Source organism: Euphorbia lathyris, chromosome 5 (genome assembly GCF_963576675.1).
Source record: "Euphorbia lathyris chromosome 5, ddEupLath1.1, whole genome shotgun sequence".
Taxonomy (NCBI): Eukaryota; Viridiplantae; Streptophyta; class Magnoliopsida; order Malpighiales; family Euphorbiaceae; genus Euphorbia; species Euphorbia lathyris.
The window spans coordinates 29,100,992-29,116,000 of NC_088914.1; the positions used below are offsets into that span (position 1 = coordinate 29,100,992).

General features: G+C 35.1%; 2 protein-coding genes and 1 non-coding gene across 6 annotated transcripts; 2 read left to right on the forward strand and 1 right to left on the reverse strand.

The window, feature by feature from the left end:
- The first annotated feature begins 425 nt into the window (after window positions 1–425).
- On the forward strand, window positions 426–5,015 carry LOC136229350 (uncharacterized). Of its 4 annotated transcripts, none has more exons than XM_066018073.1 (8): window positions 426–695; window positions 937–989; window positions 1,139–1,210; window positions 2,170–2,231; window positions 2,336–2,607; window positions 3,505–3,585; window positions 3,678–3,740; window positions 4,588–5,015. In XM_066018073.1, exons 1-8 carry the CDS (start codon window positions 675–677, stop codon window positions 4,630–4,632), a joined length of 669 nt encoding a protein of 222 aa, XP_065874145.1. In that variant the 5' UTR covers window positions 426–674; the 3' UTR covers window positions 4,633–5,015. The 4 variants fall into 4 exon arrangements, with proteins under 4 accessions (XP_065874145.1, XP_065874146.1, XP_065874147.1 ...); XM_066018074.1 differs by having other exon boundaries at window positions 434–695; window positions 3,511–3,585; XM_066018075.1 differs by having other exon boundaries at window positions 435–1,210.
- Window positions 5,016–5,728: 713 nt separating this feature from the next.
- On the reverse strand, window positions 5,729–14,390 carry LOC136229214 (uncharacterized). Its single transcript, XM_066017847.1, has 13 exons — window positions 14,191–14,390; window positions 13,371–14,079; window positions 12,843–12,927; window positions 12,311–12,400; window positions 12,060–12,133; window positions 11,654–11,738; window positions 11,458–11,547; window positions 8,853–8,983; window positions 8,029–8,110; window positions 7,908–7,955; window positions 6,886–6,958; window positions 6,666–6,769; window positions 5,729–6,159 (listed from the first exon to the last, which is right to left on the reverse strand). Exons 1-13 carry the CDS (start codon window positions 14,366–14,368, stop codon window positions 6,040–6,042), a joined length of 1,869 nt encoding a protein of 622 aa, XP_065873919.1. The 5' UTR covers window positions 14,369–14,390; the 3' UTR covers window positions 5,729–6,039.
- Window positions 14,391–14,476: 86 nt separating this feature from the next.
- On the forward strand, window positions 14,477–14,549 carry TRNAK-UUU (transfer RNA lysine (anticodon UUU)). The gene has a single exon. It is a non-coding gene; the product is annotated as a tRNA-Lys (tRNA).
- The last annotated feature ends 460 nt before the right edge of the window (window positions 14,550–15,009 follow it).

Consider the following 15,009-nt stretch of genomic DNA (forward strand, 5'->3'; position numbering starts at 1 on the left):
ATTATATTATTTGCTTATTAAAAAGAAAAACTTAAATTAATTTAGAATTATTATTTGAGATGTTGTATAATTTATAAACAAAAAAACCAAAAGTTCCAAACATTATAAGAAAAGAAAGGAACATTAATGTTTGAGATTTTTTATAATTTATACAACATTATAAAATTCCAGATAAATGGATATTAAATGTAAAACATTATAAAATTAAGAAAAAAAATCCAGAGAACATTATTTAATTATCTCTAATTTGGTATGGAATAGAACTGAACCGAAATAGTTTGGTTCGGTTCAGTTTATAAAAATGACTCTTATTTGGTTCGATTCGGTTTAAAAACTGAACCAGGTCATACTCACCCCTACTTTGAATCACATGTTGGTTTCCAAAACTCTGAAGCTCTCTTTTTCAAAGCAATGCATCTCAAGTTTCTTCCCAATTACTTCGCAATAAATGTTTGTTTCGAGGGATGTGTCTATTCCTCTAGTAACTTGAGTAAGGGTCAGGTTAAGGCTCTAAAAGTTATCACTAATCAATTCAATAATAGCCAAGCCTACAAGATCGATGAGAGTCCTCTCTTTCTTTGAGAGATCCTTGCTAACAAAAGATTCCTTGAAAGATTTTTTAGAATTTACAGGTTGATTAAATAGTCGAGAACCACGTCAGTCTGGCGACTCACATGGACATCGCTGTTGAAAACGTAAAACTAGGTTTCGAGATAATAGGGTTACTCATCGTTTTTTTTCTGATTGTATTTTAATTTTGGTACCGGAGTGTATAAAATAGTCACCGAGTGTTGGTCAACGGAACTATATATATATATATATAAAAGAAGTAAAATGTAATTTATATATTTTGCTCTCCTTTTTATTAGAAAAAAAAAGAAATATATGTTTTTTCTGGTTCTGTTCTACTTCTATTAACGAGTTTTCTCTGACCAGGGAGAGAGAGAAATCAAAATCGGCAAAGAAAGCAATAAACCTCTCCACTCCCAGTTAGGGCTTTGATTTTTTTGTTTCCCTACCTCCCACTCCCACTCGCTATCAATTTTCTATTTGTTTTTATCTCTGCATCCCAATTTAGGGTTAGGGTTTACGATTCGGTTAAGATGTATGCTGATCGTGTGGAGGCTGCTTCTGGTAGGTCTATAAAGGATCGTCTCAATGGCAATTCTATCGGAGACCCTACGCGACGGCGCCAAATTACCGGCAAAAGGTTTTTGTTTTCTGTTTTTTGAGCATTCTCCTGTACTCCCGTTTTCCTTCTCTGCGTTGATTTGCATTTACATCAATTTGGTTTTTTGTTGCTTCTCATTGTTGGTATAGTTGTGCTAAGCTTGTTCTTGGTTATTTATTTATACCACGTCGTCCTTTCGGTTATCGTTCTTCATAGAAGCTCTTTTGTTTTTCTCGTCCTTCCCATCGCTCCCACATTTTGCATTAGAAGTATGGTTGCATCCAATTGGGAGTGGAACTCTAGTCTCGACATATAGGCTTGATTTTTTCCCCTCTTCCTGATAAATGCCTCGCTTACTCGCATTACGTTTAAAGAATGCTGCATGAGTTAAAGTAGCACATGCCTTGATTTCAGTTAATGCACACTCTGGTCTTAAATATTCAGGTATTTAACTTGATTTTTCTCTAATTCTTGACTTATAAAGAATTTATTGTGTGTGAATATTGAAAAACTGTTGGGATGTATGTAACTCATGCATAAAAGGACAGGGAACTCTAATTTGGGTTTTTATTAGCATCCTTTATCTAGGTAAGTAACAGAAACACTTTATCCCACTAGAAACATATTCTGTGATGATGTTCCTATGTTGGTTAATCATTTATAGTTTTTATTTGCAGAAATTAATTTGATAGGTGTTTCAATTTGAAGAACCATTTTTTTTGCAAATTTTGCTGGAAAGTGCAACTACAGGACATGAGTTTGATATTTATACTTGCCATATTCTACATTCATTCTTCTTCTTTTGCTTTGGTTTTCTTCTTTTTTTCTTTGGGTTATAATCCATGAGAGCTTAAATTTTTTCTTTGAGTGTTTTAAGTTTCTTAAATTGCTATATTCTTCCAATCATTTCCTCAATGTTATTATTTTTGCTTGTATGTTGTCATTTTGTGAAGTCCAAACTCTGTTACGAAGTGAATTGCTTAAGTTTTATTTTGTAGGCAGAGGCAAGATGATAAGTGGGAACACGATCTCTATGACGATGATGAACCGCGTGTTTCAAGTATGGATTGACTCTGAAAAATATCACAGGAAACTAAAATTGCTGATATTCTTGGATGCAATCAACTATATTTGGTTTTGACTTTTTGTTAATGGCTTGTGAAGATCGCAAAGTCAGTGGTCAAGATCTTCGTCTGAAGCTTCAAAAGAAAAATTCGTCACAAGCATCTCAAAGTGTAAAAAGTTCCGTTTCGGGCATGAGGGATCTACGTGAAAGGCTGTCTGGAACTATGAACTCACAACAGATGGATATTGATCCACCAAAAAGAAAACCGGAGGCTGTTAAACCAGCTAGAAGAAGTGTTGCGGTTGAAGTTCCTGAGCCAGAAATTAAAAAAGTCGCCAACATACCTCCTAGGAAAAAATCTCAGCAAAAGGCATGCATATCTTTCTCTTTTCCTATTTATGTGTGAAGTTAACATAAGCCTGCACCTTCTGGTCATATTATGTACCGCTTGTCAAAGAATTATCAGAAACTACTCTCAAGGGTTAATAATTGGTTAGGAGTATAAAAACAAATGAATTTGGGTGGCTGCACTTGCATGTGATTTAGAAAAGGTAGCTTTGGAATAGAACAGTGAAGCTTTGAGTTTGATTTTTGACTTGTGCCTGTTTTTTACATTTTCCATATTATGTTCTTGATCCTTTTCTCTATTAGATGTATTCCATATGGAATCTAGTAATTCTGTCTGTTTGAAGTCAATTACATATCCTGCATGAAACACATGCTTTGTAAAATCAAAAAAAGGGGATATTAAATGCATTTTTTTTCCTTCCTAAGGAAATACGAGTGAGGTTGGATTTTTCCAGCTATATCTCTTTTTGGCCCACCTGTCAGATGTATGCACCCAAGATGTGTGTAGCCTCTAGCATGCTTGAGGTTTGAGCCTTAGTTTGTGTTGCATTTTTATTGATCTTGTAACTGGCTTACACTTTTAGCAAGAGGAAAGCCGCAGTTTGAAGAATCATGCTGGCATCCACATTCCTTAGAAAAGTTGAATTGGTCTCAGATGTCTTATTAATCTGACTCATAAAGATAGAGTAGAACTCTTGTAAACTATAATATGATCATGTAGTCTATGTAGTGCAATTGTTATTTTGCATAGTACTCATTGCATGTTCCTAGTTGTTGAAAAGCTGGTTTTCCTGTGTTTTTTTGTGTCTATTGCATTAGTTGGTACTATTACTACCACAATAGTGCCTAAAGAGGCTTGCACATTGAAAACCATAAACTCATTGTTTGAGCTGCTTTATCTAAAAGTGCTAAATGTCAGGTGCAGGCTGATTCTTCAGTGGAGGGTTTTCTGCATTCAATAGGCCTGGAAAAATATCTTATTACCTTTCAAGCTGAGGAAGTAAGCTAATCCTATGCTGTAAATGTTTATTGCTTTCATTCAGTTCCTTTCCTTGAGGTGCTTTCTCTTTTATTTTATTTTACTGTCTACAGGTTGATATGACTGCTCTGATACACATGAATGATGAGGACCTCAAGGCTATAGGTATTCCAATGGTAATATCAGCTGACCTCAAACTTTTATGACGCACTGTATTCTAGCAATATTGTTGTGTTCTTTGATTGATCAGGAGGGATATTATTTATTTATTCACAACAGTGAAATTAAAAGTAATAATGTGCAAAGTAGCAGAATATTTAGGGAGAAATTCTTTCGTAGAAGCATCCAGAAGCCTCCCAGGATTGTTTCAGGATTTTTCTTTTTAATTTCAAGGAGTCCAAGTTATATCAACTATGTATAGAACAAGTGTTTGGTTTTTGGTTGGTTAAAACCTATGTTGCATGGAAACTCTTCTTCAGTAGCATTTTGTATCCATTTCCGTTTCTTTTCCATTTCCATTACCGTTTCCTAGCTATATTTTTTTAGAAATGACGTTTCCTGGTGTCCCTTTCTGTTTCCATGCAACATAGGTTAAAACCATTAGAATTTTTATACCTTGAGTAAAACCTATTAATTCTTTATCTAACTTACTATGCTGCGGGATCAGTTTTCTTGAAGATCTAAAATCCTTATTAGAGAAATGGTACATACAATATATGTTGTTTGATTGCATGAAACAATGCTTTCTATTGACAATCCTGATCCATGAGCACTAGAGCACTCATCAACCAGTGCCTAATTGGATTATCAAAATTTTGCCAAGAGAAGAATAAAAATAACACGAAATTATGAGTGTCTGGATTAGATGGTCAAAATACACTGAGGATTTTGCATATCATAAAAAACATCAGAGTACCTGCTTAAGTTTTCACTGCTTCTGTTTCTGCACGATACTAAGGTTGTCATTGTTTTCCTCACTGTAACTTCATAGTTGATTAGTTTTTTATTTATTGGCGATTTCAGGGCCCGAGAAAGAAGATACTGTTAGCGCTGGAAACCAGAGGCTAAATATTGGGAGGAAACATGTACCGTTGTTTGTTGGTCAGCAAGGCTATATTTTGATAGATAGATATATGCCTGGATGTAACAATTCCCCCCTCCCCTTTATTTCATCGTTGATGTATTGCTGAAAATGGCTTAACTGCCTTAATATTGATAGCTTGCACTGGAATTAGTTTTTTCTTTTTTTCCCCTTTTTTAGCAATTTGTTAGGAATTTAGATTAATGAAATTATCGTCCTTAATTTGGTTTCTTTTGGATGCAATACAATAGCTGATTTCTCCAAACCTGTAATCAAAAACTTTTTGTAAATAGCTGGTTTTGTCTCGATCAGATCAGCTATGGATTCTTGGTGCTTATGAAACTATTATGTCTATGATGTTTGGACTAAATTTCCTGCAAACTTGTGTTAAATATATTTTTCTTTTGTATGGCATACTAATTCTGAGTGCGAGCCTTGGCGTAACGGTGAACGTTGTTATCGTGTGACTAAGAGGTCACGGGTTCGAGTCTTAGGAGCAGCTAAGCGGGGACGCGTAATGCACCAGGTCGCCTTTTTTATGGCATACTAATTCTCTTGCAGCAATGAGGTAAATTGGTCCTCATAAATGATTAAGTTAATGGCTGGATTGGTTAGAAGCTCTTTTAGGTTCGAGTTTTGTATGTAGCTAAAATAGTTGTTGGGAGAATTAGCTCTTTTGAGGGTCTTAGGTTGATTGTATCAAAAGAATTGATTTATTTTTAAAGATTAAGTCCCCATTATTTATTGTTTTAAATTGAGTTCATAAATTTTAATTTTTACACATTGAACCTTTCACTAACTGTTTGCTAAACTGCATGTTTGTAATGATTAAAGATCATACTTGTATAATGTAATTAATAGAAGTAATACATTTGAAGAGTATGAATATTTTTTAATATTTTTTAGCTGTCAATTCTTAAAGCTTTTCCTAAGAGTTGATGCATTATTATGTCTTTTGCTGTTTTGGAACTGTATGTTTAGACAAGAAGAATCTCAAATCCAGATGCTAGAAGCAAGTCTGAAAGTGTTTCATCCTAAAGACTTATAGACAATAAATTGGTGAGCTGGAATAACGAGATTGGAAACGAGAAAATAGATGCAATCTAACTCATTGGCCATTGTCCTGATGTGATGAAGCGGAAGCAATGTTAATCTATAAATTACAAATTCTGATTTGTGTTTCTATTGTATAGCAACTAGTTTTGAAAAAGAAATTTATAGTGAAAAACAAAATTGATAGAAAAATTTGAACTGGATTTCTGAAATCATCATAAATATAGAAATGGTGTACAAAAAGACAGCAACACTGGAATGCAGTCACCGCTTGGGTTTCTTCTTCCCTATCAGCTGTTGGGTAATTTTCAAAACCTGAAATCATGCGTTGAGGGAACTAACTAAGCTGCTCCTTGAGTTTTAGCCTTCCATAACAAGTACTTGGCTTTTTCTTGCTTGTATCTCCTCCATTCTCTTAATGCTGCCAGGATCACGTGCATCGACACTGGTAGAAAGAATGGCTGCCAATTTCAAAGCAGAGGTCCTTATGTTAGAATACCCGATATCTTCTACAACTTAAACTAATAGCATTTCACCAACAAACTGTTGGCCACTGAACCAAGATTTCAGGTTTAAGACTTGTTTCATGGCCAAAACAGTTGTGTATAAAGCTTTATCCCCTTTGGGGGGAGTCCTTTCTAGCTCGAACCTTGAGCCGAGCTAATTGTTGTCCAAAACGACAGAAAATCATGCCCCAGTATGACTCAAATAGAGTCTAATTTGCTCCAAAAGTTAAGTTGAACCTATTTGTCCAAACCAAACAAGTAGCTTAAAGGCCATTTCATGCCTTCACCCTACCTAAATTTATTTCGAAATCACATACATGTTCATTGGGCAATGGTTGGTAACAGAAATTCCCATGTAGAAAATCAATTATGATTCGTCCATAGATTTAATATCTTCTAAATATATACTCCTAAAAATTCTATCAAACAAATGATGATAAGATAAATATTATGAAATATACCGAGTAGACTGCAAAACAGTGCTCAAATGAGTAATAGCTGACGGACATAATGGATGGATGGAAAAAAGCATCCTCAGCCAAGGATCTTGCCTGCCTCGACGATACTGACAAGAGAAGTTTTATAAAAGTTAGTCTCCTCTATAATTTAAAATTACGCACAAAAACTTCATCTGAAGCTGCAGGGAAACATACACATACAAAAGTATAAGTAGGAACATACCAGCTGAAGCATCATAAACACCATCACTGGCGTTGACTTGAGCTAATTTTGCTGATTCGAGAGAGAACTTTACCTGTTCAAAGGTAGATATTCCACATATTTATGTCCCACTACAACCTAAAAGAGAAGCTTAAAAGCAACAAATCTCAATTTGAAATAAACAGGAAAGAATTGAAATTTGACAGAAGGATGAATCAGAATACATAGAACCAAAAGGTCACAAATTAGCTTTAGTTTAGGTGTCAATGAACTGGTTAACCAGTCCATAGACATTTTCTCTTCAAACAAGTCCATTATGTTCTGTTTATAACAAATAGAAACCAAATTTTGAAGCAGTGAAAATTGCTAACTATTCTAATGATAAAGCCGACTACCCTTTTGGATTTGAACCATTCAAAGAAGTCATTCCTAATCAACATTATCTAACAAATTTGATAAATAAATCAAACTAGAGTACATTGTAAAACAATCAAATACAATACCATTTATGAGACTGGATTTATGGTGTTCTGTTATTTCTATGAAATTTTTAATATATCAAAATGCTTGAAAAAAGTAGCTGAACTCCAAACTTTGACATCATCAAAAAAACCCTAATGAAATGATTATTTACTATGACATTATGCAAAGCGATTCCATCTTGCTAATATAAAAGTTTAGTACACATATGGTTTGTGTTGGGAGGATACATTCTGTCATTTGAAGTTGACAAGAACATTTATGAATTCGAGAAAGGGCAACGAGGGAGTTAATTAAGAAGTTTTTAGACTTCAATGCGTATAAGTGGGGAGATTCTGGTTTGACTTAGTTTTAAAGTAAACTTCACCTTACAAATAACCACTTTTGAGGGATTGCATAAATACTAGATGGTAAACAACATCAAAATAGCCAAAGAAGGCTAGGACAGAACACATAATGAGTTCTCAATCAACTGAGCTTCAGGATAATAATGTCCTACAGTAAAAACAGACTTGGTCCTAATAAAATGCACAAAAGGAAAAGTTCACAGTTTGGCAACTGACCTGCTTCCCTATCTCATCCTTAATAATCATCCTTGGTAATGATTGAACCTGCAGAAACAATTTATCAAATTTTGAAAAAGAATCCACCTGAATCAGCCGGGTTATCAATGCCCAATCGTACCAATCTAGATAGAGAACCAAGAGTTGTAACACTTGAATGAAGATTAAAACAAGTATGCTGCCGTGACAAGAAATCCAGTTCCCTAAATAAGAATATGATAACTAGTCAGAAAGATGCTCATGTTAAGGCTATACTGTCTCAAAACAATTAAAACAGAATTAAAAGTAACATATATAGCAAAGCTAAATGAGTACGATGGGCCCATTCACCTACTTCCTGATGTTAAGGACATCTCCCATTATGAGAGGCCAGGGTTCAAGTTTCTTAAGAGCACATACTCAACTCTTGTAAAATACAAGAAAAGAGTGCAATTAGAACAAAACTATACAAATTCAACAACAGTAAGAGGAAAATTTCTAGAAAAAGATAGGATCCTTAAAACTTTGCCAAAAAATATAATATGGCCGTTGAAATTGTCCAAGTCGAATTATGAAGTCCTCAACTTTCCAACTTCCTTACACTCTATTCCTATATTAAAATATCACAATTAGACCTTCACTTTTTGAATAAACCAATCCTATATTTCCTGGATATATGACTTAAGCATACAAATTAGCAGGTTCACATAAGAATTTAACCACACCCATTTTTGAAACAAAAGTATTCAACTTCAAATATACGTATATTCAAGAATTCTATTTTCAAAGAAATTCATGATCAATTAAGAGGCATTTAAACTGTTGAGCTGATTGCTAGTTTTAGCTTGTAGCACATTATTCTTGCAAACGAATCCATCTTACAAGTATAAAATGAGGGTGCGAAAACAAATCTTTGAAAGCTTAAATCAGTAAATTAGACAAAATCTGTGAAAAGACCACTGTTACCATTCTGTGAAGCCTCTTTCACTAGGTAAGAGAGTGCAACTTCCATGTGCACCGATATAAATATTCTCAGATTTAAAGCCAAATAGCTGTCGTACCTGCCCCATGCAAACTTCCAAAACCTTCTGAAGATCCTGTTCAGAGTGTACATGTACCAAACTTAAGAAGCATAAATAGAAGCCATCTGCAACAATGGCATATGAATATCTAGACATTTCAAGTAGAGAAATTATAATCTTCAAACACAATAACTGCTAAAACACCAAAATTTTATCTTTCATCCACTCCCTGGCGCAACGGTAAAACGTTGTTGCCGTGTGACCAGAGGTCACGGGTTCGAGTCTTAGGAGCGGCCTCTTGCCAATTAAATTGGCAAGGGAAGGCTTGCCCCCAATACACCCTTGTGGTGGGACCCCTCCCCGGACCCTCGCTCAGCGGGGACGCGTAATGCGACCGGGCCGCCCTTTTTTTTTTTTTTTATCCACTCCCTGGCCCTTCAGATGAAAAAAGTAAGACCATTGAAATGGCATACCTATTAACCTTCTCATCTTTATTCAGGATATTGGAACAAATCAAATAGCAAAATAACAAAAGTTCAAAGCACCTATCAAACATGCTTTTTCTAACAAAACCTACCCAGGTAATTGAATAGAGGTAACCGCTTCACTTCAGTCTTAACAAAATTAAATTATAACAATAAGTCTGCTCTCATGCAAATTGTTGGAGTAGATTACTTTCTTAATAATAGCACTAAAAACATGCACAAATATAATAAGTGCCATCCTGTTTTGGTAGATATTTATACACCAAACAGGTATTTCAAGATGTATAAAGTTTCAAACTTCAAATTATTATTCACAAAACTGTTTTGCAACACTCTTTTAATTTTATTGAATAATAGAAAAACCTTAATAATGCAAACATGCATATACCATAAACCGGACCACAGATGACACACACAAGACCCGACATATTGATACATACTTGTATTACTAGTAAGCCAGTTTCCATCCAAAATGGACCTCGTGACAACAGCTTTCAGAGCCATGAGTCTCTCCCTAACAGTCACTGACAATTGACAAATGTAAGCCAAGACACCCTTTTACATATATCCAATCAGTTCGTTATAATCAAACTCTTGTACTCATAATAAAGCTTCTAGGACAAGATCTTCTAGGTTAAAGGGATTCAAAGAAATTCTTGATGTAGTCTGTCCTTAATCTCAGTAATGACTGTCCATACTTGAAAATTTCTCCAATTTACATTGCATCGCAAGTACACTCACCTTCTTGTCTTCATTTTCTCTATTCTGGAAATTCTGCGAAGTTGGCTTTCCCAAATTTTGCAACAGCTCGGACCAAACTTCTTAATGCAGCTACTGGCCCATCTTTATCACTTGGTGATGCCAAACACTTAACCAGGCATATTAAGTTTCCAACTGGATCTGACCAACCATCCTCTTCACCAATCCAAACCTAACCTCGTTTAACTTTTGTTATGCTTCCAGCCATGTGCCATCTACAATCATATTGGTCATGCACATAACTCAACCAAGTGTGTTCTAATAACCATTAAACTCTGTAGTCTCCAATGGTGTAAGATGATGTTTCTAAAACCCCGCTCCTGGCAGACAGCCCTAGGTACCTTCATTCAAGCAGCAAATAGCCCTTTTTCTTCTGGACACTCAAACTTGATACTACTCTAGTAGCCTGTCCTAGGTCCTTTCCTTTGGCAGCTCTGTTGTAGGTACCTAGTTCGAGACTCCCCATCAAGCAATTCAAACTCCAACATAACCTTTTGATACTTTCTTTATAAATTCATAGCCAAAGCAAGCCAATTTGAATTAATTGTCCCAACACATTACTTCAGTTTTATACTTGTCAAGTTGGATGATGTGCCAGAAAAACACTGTTCATTTTTATTGTAAATTTGAAACTGAGCCATTTATGGATTCATGGGGAAAGAAGAAAATCATAGTCTCATTTGTTTCACACTAACACAACACCAAAAGCGTAGTTTACACAAAGATCTCTCCCTCTGCTCTAGCAAGGGAGCTCAAATTCTCTTTTGCAGTTGTTTAAGTAAGCAACTCTTACACCAGTAAGCTTTCAGGAAAATCTCTTCCAGATTTTTCCAAAGAAAGAATTATAGAACTTTCAAAGCATAGATTTATACTCTCGACCTCAACACCAAGTCCCCTATAAAATACTCTCACATGGTTATCTGGTTAATATGCTATGTAAAGAAAATAACAAAAAATAAAACTCCAATGTGTGAAGGGGGATCTATGTTCATTTAGCTTGGCCTGTAAAAGGAAGTTTCAAATCTGCTCCATGTAAGGGCAAGACAGAAATAGCTCTCAAGCAAACAGCACAACCTACAGACGTTGTAATATTTCCTTCAGCTCAAATCAGCTACAATTAAGCAAGCACTCAAATACTCTCTAACAACTTGTAGATATGAAACTGAATAGGTCTCACTAAAACAAGATGTGCAACTTGATAAAACAAATAGCATAAATAATGGATATGCTTCCAGCATACAGTGCACTCATTCTAAGGTTCAAAACAATAAAAGGACCTGGATGGTCTAGGATAAACCATATCACCTGAGTGGATATTTTATGCTTCCCATGAAGCACATTTTCTGAACCTTTTGAACAGTCTGGGGGATTCCACACCATAATGCCTCCCCACATCTGTGGTCAGTTATTAGGAACAATCAGTAACATTAAACAATGATTTAACAGAAAAAATAGATTAGCAATCAACAAGAAAAAAAGATGAAAAGGAATAATAACTAACTGGCGAAATAAAGCCATTTGTAGCAGAAATCTGTCCATTTGAAAGCTTTAGAATAAGAGGACATTCAGTGGCAGACGGTACATATCTGAAAAGAAAACATGCGAACGCTGACATAAAGATTCAATAAGCCGTATTTTCCTTTTAATAACCAAAGCAGATTGCAAGAAAGAATTAGAAACTACATGATGGAAAGAGGCTGTGCCATGAAACTACAATTACAGTTTTGTCTTGAAGATCATAAACAACAATTTTTCTGGAAAATGCATCCAATTGATTGGAAGGTACATAAGTTAAGATGTTTGTGTCACATCACAAGGTAGGTAAAGTACTAACTGATTTTAAAAATATATACGTAAAAAATGCTTCAAGTTGAAAGAAACAAAGGAGATCAAGCAAAAGAATATACACCACAAATTGCAATATCTTTGATCTTCCACCAGCTGCAATAGAAGTATCTAAGTGCCATTCATTTGAGTTCACCTGTTCACAATATTTGAAGTATTAGTGAGGAAAAACAATTGAGAATTCATTCTTTGCAGATGTTGAGTAAGCCAGTCACATAATTCATTCTAAGTCTCCAATAATGTACACCACCCCGAGAGGCTCTCACAATTAGAGATACTACCGAAGTAAAGTAAGGAATTTATAGAAACATACAAAAAAAGGAAGATCCTTCACACTAAAGGTATAGCTGCTCAGCTTTTCATCCCAAGAAGAGAATGAAGATTTGGGCGTATGATACAGAACCTATTAACAAGAAAGAAACAAAATTTTAAGGAAATGGGCATAAAGTACATAATTTCATCAAAAACAATTTGGCGCCTTCTACAAATTATGGATTTCAGCCTCAAACTTTAATTTGGTGAGATTTGGCCTTGTATTTTGATTTTAATTAAACTGTACCTCTTAATGAACACTACTTTCATGTCGGAAAGACACATGCCTTCAGCTTGAACTTTAATTTGGTTCCATCAGCTTGAACCTTTTGTCTCATGAACTTCAGTTTCAGGACACGTGACTTTTAAGCATGAAGGTATCATCCATTAAAGGTATATTTAACCAATCAAAGTTCAAGGGTTCAATCTCAACAAATTAATGTTCAAGTGCTGAAAGTCACAAGTTGGCCAAGTATAGGGACCAAAGATATGCATGGCCAAAATGTTTTGCATAAGCATGGATGATTCCTAACCTGGCTTTCAACAGTAATGTTAGCTATAGGCCCCAACGCTTCAACGACAGGGGCCAATAAAGTGTCATCTATACTCTGGAAGTCCCTGCAGACAGAAGGCAATATAGGATTAATGGAATGCATAAACACTATCCAAAGATTAGTTTTACATATCATACTAGATATCTCGCCATCAAAGATAGAAACTAAGAACTTAAAATGATAATGAAACTGAAGAGTTGGGTATTCTATTCTATTAATCAAACTAACATCCCACTGCAAGTTAACCCAGAATTTGACTTCTTTTAACATGCATACACCTCTTCATTTCATTGCTTAGAAAGTAGCTTCCAATTAGAACATGAAAGATTTCCTCAAATACATTATCCTGACATTAATTTCCAGCATGATTTTACCAAACTAGAAAGAAATGCTCAGCATTCATGGTTCTATTATCAGCCAACAAGCAGACAATATATTGCAGTTCTACTTCATCTGCTACTACCTAAAACCAAAAAGACTAGAAAAATAAGTGATAAGCTTTTTTACCAATCATATATCCAATCATGCGGATTTGAATTGAGCAGATTAAAGGATAGAACAATCTTTCCATCAGCACCTACAGGCATAAACTCTCCATGGATCAATCCCTCGTCTCTACCTCCATTGGCAAACACCTTCACAAACATCTCTGCAAGTCTTTCCACCACTTCCTCAGTTTTCAAATCCCTGCCCACAATCCACGCATGCCGATACTTCCCCACAACTGCTCTTAACTCTTTCACATCATCTCGATTCAGCACCACGACGCTATATACTTTCCCGCCAAAATCCGAAAAATGATTACCCAAGACAGGCTCCAAAACTTCGTCAAGCCTCCCTTCATCATCGAAATCGAAATCAACAGCAGCAATTGAGCCACATTTGTATAAGTAAGATGGATTGTCATCAAACGATTGCTTACATCCTCCATAAGAAGAGTCTAAACTGACAGAGACAGTGAAATTACTAGAACAACTACCGCATTGGGGACCTCGGTAGTTCATTTTGGACATTTTTTCGAGGATCGAGTGTTGCAGATTATGTGGACTGAGATTAGAAAAGGAAGGAGATTTAGAACTGGAATCGACGAATATGGCTTGGAATTGGCACGGGAATTGCAAGGGATTCGATTCGATTTCTTTTGAAAGCGTCTCCACATCGTCGAATGGAAGCTGGGAGCGGTAAATTTCCACTGATTTCCACAAAAATGGAAAACCTGCAAAATCATCGTTGAAAACAAAAAGAAAATATTACTATCTTCAAAACTCGAAAATGTAAAGTTCATATAGATGGATAAGTGTTAGTTAAACAAAGATAGAAAGAGGACCTAAAAGGAAGGAAAAAAGCACAGAGAGACTGAGAAAGAGGCGCTTCAATCCCGGTTTACTGGTGCGCATAGTTTTCGGGTCGAAATTCGAGACGGGATCTTGTGGTAGTGGGTCAGCTGTTTCCGCTATCTCAGACATTGGTGGAGCAGGAACTAGAGGTTCTGAGGTTTCAGGCATTACTGAAGAAGGCAGAACTCTGGTTTGAGACTTGTTGCAGCAAATAGTCGAGCACATTGAAAACTTGGTGTGGATTCAATATACATAAGTATGAAGCACATTTCATGAGCCGTCTTAGCTCAGCTGGTAGAGCGCATGGCTTTTAACCATGTGGTCGTGGGTTCGATTCCCACAGACGGCGATTCTTTTTCTTACTAACTGTTTTGTTATTTATATCTTTTTCTTACTGTTTTGTTATTTATATTTTTGAAATTGTATGTTTGCTTATAATAAATACTTTATACACTTTAACGGAAAAAATTTGCGATTAATTTACATGCAATAGACTTAGTAAAATTTATGATTATTTTATCAATATATCTCTCATTTTGTTGATTTGATTTTTCTCTTTATCAAGATTCTTTAAATTTGACCCTAACTTTTTCGAAAAAAGTATTAGTCTATAAAAATTTCGTATATTTTTTTTGTTAATTATTTATAATATATTAGACATTTTGACAATAAAAAAAATATGATTAATTTATATATGATAGACTTAATTATTATCATACCTCTTTTTTTTGTTGATTTGCTTTTTTATTTTTATTAAAATTCTTTAAATTTGGTACTAACCTTTTTCAGAAAAATGCATTAATGTAGCT

Bases quoted from the DNA above. Each gene is read 5' to 3' on its own strand.
- LOC136229350 (XM_066018073.1), top strand. From the start codon at position 675: ATGGACATCGCTGTTGAAAAC. The intron at 990-1,138 runs GTTAGGGCTTTG...TGCTTCTGGTAG, and splicing joins AATAAACCTCTCCACTCCCA to GTCTATAAAGGATCGTCTCA. The intron at 1,211-2,169 runs GTTTTTGTTTTC...TTTATTTTGTAG, and splicing joins CGCCAAATTACCGGCAAAAG to GCAGAGGCAAGATGATAAGT.
- LOC136229214 (XM_066017847.1), bottom strand. From the start codon at position 14,368: ATGCCTGAAACCTCAGAACCTCTAGTTCCTGCTCCACCAATGTCTGAG. The intron at 12,928-13,370 runs GTAAAAAAGCTT...TTCTGTCTGCAG, and splicing joins CATGATTGGATATATGATTG to GGACTTCCAGAGTATAGATG. The intron at 8,984-11,457 runs GTGATATGGTTT...CACTCTGAACAG, and splicing joins AGCATAAAATATCCACTCAG to GATCTTCAGAAGGTTTTGGA.